Raw genomic sequence first — 6,411 nt, 5'->3', positions numbered from 1 at the left:
GCCAGCAGCCCCAGAGCAAGGGGGTGCCCCGGCAGGACCCCGCTGCCCCCGGGCCGGGGAGCCACGAAGCCGAGGGGAGCGGGGGGCAGCGTGTCCCCCCGCCCGCTCACCGCGGCCGTGCCTCAGTGTGCCTGCCCCGCACATCACAGCACGGCAAGGCAGGAGGGGAACAGCGGTGGCAGCCATGGGGGTGCTGGTGGCTCCCCGCAAAGCTGGGAGTGCTGCCGGCAGGGGAGCAGCCCAGCCCCCAGCCCATGGCAAGCCCAGACACGTCCCCCCAGCTTGCCCAGGAATGGGGGTTCCCCAGGCCCCACAGCCCAGAGGTGAGGCAGTGCCGTGGCCCCTGCCCGCCCCCGGCATTGCACCCGCTGTTGAGCAATGCCCCCGATAAGGGGCCAGGGGCATGGGGCCAGCCCTGGCCACTGGCTCCCAATGACGTGGGGTGCATGGGAGCCGCCCAGCAAACACCCTCCGTGGGGCAAGAGCCATGTGACTGTGTCCAGTGACCTCGTGGGGGAAAGTGCTGGCCCTCAAGAGGGGACGGTGTGGGGACCCCATGGGGCCAGGCACAGCCTGGCATGAGTGATGGTGAGGGATGGAGGACATCCCCTTGCTCATGGGGACAAAACCTGGCAGTGCAGCTGGACCAGACAGACCCCAGGGGGGGAGCCAGGATCTGGCCCTTCCTTGCCCACCACTTTCCATGCACTTCGGCTGGGCAGCAGGGACACGGCGCTCCCAAGCCAGGTCCTGACAGGACTGAGCCCTTCCCCAGACTCTGTGCCGCCCAAGGTGCAGGGCTGGACCCAACTGCCCCATGTGAGACCTGGGGTGGCCCCAGAGGCTGTTAAACCCAGCAGAGCCCAAGTGATGGACCAGCACTGCTGAGGTGTGAGAGCCCAGCGCTACGTACACCTCGGCACTGCATACACCCCGGTGCTATGTACACCCTGGCACTACCTATACCCTGGTGCTGCATACACTGCAGCCACAGCCAGGAAACAACTGTGACGCCAGAGGAGGGAAAGTCCAGGGCAGCCGACACAGGGCGAGAGATGGGGTCAAGGCAGCAGCTGGAGAAATCTGCGGCGGGGTCCTGAAATGGCCCCTTGACGGGGCTGTGTGACCCAGGGACAGGGACAGGGCTCCCTGTCCACAGCCTCACGTGTGCCATGGGCTGGGGGCACCCATGCTGCAGGACATGCTGTGGCTGGGACACGGCCCCACAGCCCCACTGGCCCTTGGCACAGCGCTGCCACTGGCCCTGGCCTCGGTTAACCATTAAGACATTGCTCAAGGTGTTCACCAACCCGGCGTCTTGGCACCCTGCTCCCCATGCTGGCACCACCTGGGTTTGCCCAACGCCTCTGTACGTCTCCGTGGCCCCTCTCCCACGTGGCACCTGTGGCCCACTTGTGTGGAGGCGGGCCAACCCCCCTGCCGCCACATCGTATTTGCTGGCTTTTCCTGGCCGGCTGGTGCCCTCTCCTGGGGAGCAGTGCTGGAGGCACAGCTCAGCGGCACCCCAGCACCTTGTCCCTCGCAGGGGGCCTGCTGGGACACAGGGGGCACTGGTGGGGTGGCAGTGCCAGCAGGCATGTCCCCCGGCTCCTGGCCCTCCAAGGGAGCCAGCTGGCAAGACTTGAATCTGGTCCCTACCTGTGTCCTGAGGAAGGGCCCCTAGGGCTGGTGGGGACCCCAAAGCTGGCAGGGCCAGGGGGATGGCTGCCCGGGGGACATGGGCCGTGGTGGCCAATGAACCACTGGAACGGAGTCTGGGGGTTATGGGGACACGGCAACCCACTGCTGACCCCATTCATACAGGGGTCCTGGATGGGATCTGCTTGGTGGCAGGTGTGGGGGGCCACAGGGGATGGCTGGCCAAGGGCCCGTGGGTGCAGGATGGAGGAGAGTGATGGAGGGGGTGGTCCCTGCAGAGGGTGTGGGTCTGGGGGAGAGGGCAGGGGCAGCACTGGGGCTGGGGTATCAAGCAGGGAAAGGAATTAGGGGGGTCAAAGGGGACTGGGGTTATTAGGGTCGGGATAGGGGGTGGCAAAGGAGAGGCAACGGTGAAGGAGATTGGGGTATTAGGTTGTGACGGTGGGTGTTAAAGCGGGGGTTGGGTGATGGTGGGGTCAAGGGGGATCGAGGGTGACAAGGGTGTCCCAGTGAAGGACTGGGAAGTCATGGAAGATTAGAGAGCAAGTGAGGGTGTTGTGGGGCTGGAAGGGTACCTGGGGGCCTCATGGGGCTCTGTGGGTGACAAGGGGGATTGGAGGTGTCAGGTTGGATGGAGGCATCCAAGGAAGACCCAGGGTGGTAGGGGATGACAAGGAGGACTGGGGGTAACTGGGGTATTGGGACAAATGGTTAGGAGTGCCTTGGGGGATCTTGGCTAAATGGGGGTCTTTTGGGGTGACTGGGAAATTAGGGGAAGGATTGGGGGGGTCAGGGAGGGATCAGGGATGGTGCCTGGGGGACTGAAGGGTGGGGAAGGATTGGGATTCAGTCCAGAGGGACTGGGGGAAGTGGATTGGGGGGGGGGGGTGGCTGTGTCAGTTGGGGCAGGCTAGCAGTTGGGCAGGGGGACTGGGGAGACAAAGGGGGAGATGGAGAGAGGGAGCAAGGGGGGCAGAGGAAGGGAGCAAGGGGGGGACAGAGGGAGGGATGGAGTGGGAAAGGAAGGATGGAGGGTCAGAAGGAGGGATGGAGCGGGAAAGAAAGGATGGAGGGTCAGAGGAAGGGATGGAGGGAGGGATGGAAGGAGGGAAGGAAGGATGGAGGGTAGCAGGGATGGATGAAGGATGGAGGCAGGGAGGAGGAGGAGAAGGAGAAGGAGGAGGAGGGGATGCAGCGGCAGGCGGAGCCGGCCGGTGCCGCAGAGCCGCCTCCCCGGCGCACGCTGGGGCGGCCAGGCAGCGCCTGCGGAGACCCGCCGGCTCGGCCCGGTGCCGCCCGGTGCCGCCGGTGCCCAGCCCGGTGCTACCCGGCGCGGGGCAGTGGTGCCCGGCCTGGGGCAGGATGCGAGCCCCGCGGCAGAGGTGAGAAGCGTGTCCGTGTGTGCGTGTGTCATCCGTGGGTGCATGTGTCCGTGGGTGATGCCGGTCGGGATGTCCCTGTGCCCTGGGCACGCGTGGGGGCTGCGTGTGCCCACGCTGGGCTGTGGTGATGCCGCGGTAGGTTCAGGCCCAGGTACCAACCGGCATCGATGTGGCCGGGATGTGGCTGGGATGCAGCTGTGCTCTCGGGGCTGTGTGGGGCCGGACACTGCCTGTCCCCAACCCCATCCCCCTTGGGCCGTGGGTGTCCCCTGCCTGCTGCTGGGGTCCCGCGGGTTGGTGCTGCAGGTGGGGCTGTGGGACACCCCACTTCCAGCTGGGCTGTGGCTCGCCGGGCCCTGCATGGGGCAAGCCCGGGAGCGCTGCCAGGCATCCAGGCAAGGGGTTCAGGGGAGCTGCCAGTGCGCGAGAAGTGAACAGGGGCCCCTCGTCCAGCACTGGGGGCACACAGGTGGTCGCTGCCCTGTGCCGTGAGGACCCGGGGGTGCCAGGACAGCATGTGCTGTGCCAAGCAAGAGGGCAGGGGCTGTAGGGTCCTGTGGGGCTGGGCTGGCACTGGCACCAGCACTGGGCTCTCCTCGGGGCGCCGGGCAGGTGGGGTTTGCTGGGAGGTGGTGGGCCAAGGGTGGCCCTGTGGGAAGCACTGTGGTTCGGGGTGCCAGCATGGGGAGCCCTGTTTGCATCCTTCCAGCTCTTCCCCTGGCTCTGCCCATCCCCAATTCCAGCCTGAGCCACCGGCCAGACCGTTTGTCCCGGCACCCGGCCAGGGCTGTGGGGCCTTGGGAGCCGTGCCGGCTGCCACGCGTGCGGTGCAGTGCCGGGAGCCGTCCTCGCCAGGAGTGTGGGTAACGCCGGCCCCCAGCTCCCTCCGTCCTGCCACGCTCAATGGAGACCTTGTTGCTGTGCCCTGTGGGCGGGCGGGCGGTGGGCGGCTGTGCCGTGTGCTGTGCACACACGCCCAGGCGCACAGGCGGCCGCCGCGGTCGTGGCTGGCTGTCCCCGGCTCCACCTCCCCCGTGGCGGCACTCATCCCCTGCTGAAACATTTGTGCCGACAAGTCAGCAGGGAGCCAGGCCGTGCCACACTCGGCATCCTGGCCCCGGCACTGAGCTGCCACGCTCTCCCTGGCCTTGTCCAGCCCTCACCACGGCCCCTCTGCCAGCCTGGAAACAGTCGCAGGCACCCGGAGTGGCTGTGGCTGAGCACAGGGCTGGGGGCTGCCATCCATCACTTCGTCCATCCTTCTGTCCATCTGTCTATTCGTGGGAGGTGATCCAGCAGCAGGAGGAGGTGAGTTGCCGTCGGTGTGCTGAGCAGTGCTGGGTGCTTTGGGGATGCTCTCCCATGGGGCAGTGCCACCCTCACGCAGCCGACGTGCCGTGGCCCTGGCAGCCACCCCTGCGCTCTCCCCTCTCCCCGGCGGCACTCCGGGGTGCCGGTGCTGGCAAGCAGCCACGGTGGCCCTGGTGTGATGCTGTGGAGATGCTGTGAGTCAGTGGGTGCTCTGAGTCAGGGCCGCGTGGCAGCCCTCGTGCCAGGGCTTGAAGTTACATCAGGGGTGGGAAGTGCTGCCTGGTGGGTGGGGGGCCCTGGGACAGTGCCCCCCTCCGGCTCTGCACTGTGCTGGCAGCTCTGCTCCGCACCCCAGGGTGGCATGGCCAGCATGAAAGGGCTCTTGTCCTCCTGCAGCCCCAGCAGCACCACGGTGGCCTCCCCTTTGCAGCAAACAAATTCCCAGTGTTGGGCACACGGATGGGGAGGGGGGAGTCCCCATCCCGCCCAGCCAGCCGTGGCAGAACCCAGGACTCCTACCGGCCCAGCAACCCCGTGGCCTGGCACGGGGCTCCCAGTCCTGGTGTTGGGGGGTGCTGGCTGGGCAGCCAGGCTGCAGGAAAGTGGGTGCTTTGCTTGCTCACCCCAGAGCCCATGGCCAGCCACACCGTCGGGCTGGCCCTGCCTCCAGGTGGCCCCGAGGAGCCCCCATGGCACTGGAGGCACAGGGGTTGGCCACCCTCCTGTCTGGGTATTACCCCTCTGGGTGTTGCATCTCCTTGGGTGTTGTGCTTCCTCTGGTATTGCATGTCCTCGGGTGTCACACCCCCAGGTATGGCACCTCCTTGGATATCGTACTGTGTCTCCATGGGTATTGTGCCTCTGGGTATCGCACCTCCTTGGGTATCAGGTATTTGGCTGTCATGCCTCCTTGGTTGTTGTGTCTCCGGGTATTATGCTTCTGGGTGTCATGCCTCCTTGGATGTCATGTCACTGGGTATTGTGCCTCTTCGGATATTTTGCCTCCTGGGATATCATGCCTTGGGATATCGTGCCACTGGGTATTGTGCTTCCTTGAGTATTGTGCATCCTTGTGCATCTTGACTCTGGGTATTGTGGCTCCTCGGATGTTTTGCCTCTGGGTATCATGCCTCCTGGGTATCCGTCCTCCTGGGGTGTCATGCCTCTACAGATCATGCTTCTTGGATACTGTGCCTCTGGGTATCGGGTCTCCTTGGGTGTCATGCCTTTGGTTATTGTACTTCTGGGTGTTGTGCTTCCTTGAATGTCATGCCTCTGGGTACCGTGCCTCCAGGTACCGCGCCTCTGGGTACTGCACTTCTGGATACTGCACCTCCATGTACTGTGCCCCTGAGTACCGTGCCTCTGGGTATCGTGCCTCTGGGTACTGTGCCTCTGGGTAACATGCCAGTTATGGTGCCTGGCAGGGCGCAGGGCCATGCCTGGCCAGCGCTGGTGTGTTTAAAGCCATCATGCCTCAGTTTCCCCTCGTGGCGGGTTGTTGGTGCAGGGGCCGTGACACCCTGCAGTTGCCTCCTCCCGCTCCCTCCCAGGCTGGCAGTGCTGTGTCCCCTGCCCATCAGGTGCTGGTGTGGTGTCCCCAGCTCAGGGGGCACAGTCCCAGGGCCACCTGTGCTGTAGGGACCTGCTGTCCCTGCCCAGCTGCCGGGGCTCAGCATCATGCACGTGGGCAGGGCGCTGAGCCCATCGTGGTGCTGGGGGTGACTGCCCACCACCCGGCTCTCAGGACCCTCCAAAAAGCTGTCATGCTGGGATTAGAAAATGAATACTCTGATGGGTTTTTTTAAGGAAAAAAATCTGGGTTTTTTAATTTGTGGGTTTTTTCTTTCTTTTAAATCATGAAATGACTCACGCTTCTCTGCTGAAAATAAACCTGATTGCAGCTGCGGTGGGGAGCTGGTGAGCTGTGATAGCATGGAGGCAGGGGGCCCCTTGGAGAGCGGCCGGGGCCGGGGCCAGCCCTGCCTTAGGCAGCCCCTGCTCGCTGCCAAAACCCAGACCCCCTCCCCGGGGCCGCGGGGGGCTGCTGCCGGGGCTC

General features: G+C 65.0%; 1 protein-coding gene across 1 annotated transcript in view; it reads right to left on the bottom strand.

Moving 5' to 3' along the window:
- PHGDH (phosphoglycerate dehydrogenase) overlaps positions 1-5,200 on the bottom strand; it is an 11,296-nt gene extending 6,096 nt beyond the window's left edge. The window contains exon 1 of the mRNA XM_009273329.1: positions 4,976-5,200. Coding sequence (XP_009271604.1) covers positions 4,976-5,200 — 225 coding nt within the window. The remainder of the gene's footprint in view (positions 1-4,975) is intronic.
- Between the last annotated feature and the right edge of the window lie 1,211 nt (positions 5,201-6,411).

The sequence above is a fragment of the Aptenodytes forsteri genome, unplaced genomic scaffold (genome assembly GCF_000699145.1).
Source record: "Aptenodytes forsteri isolate BGI_AS27 unplaced genomic scaffold, ASM69914v1 Scaffold95, whole genome shotgun sequence".
In the NCBI taxonomy this organism is placed as follows: domain Eukaryota; kingdom Metazoa; phylum Chordata; class Aves; order Sphenisciformes; family Spheniscidae; genus Aptenodytes; species Aptenodytes forsteri.
This window is presented reverse-complemented; position numbering and strand designations above follow the sequence as displayed.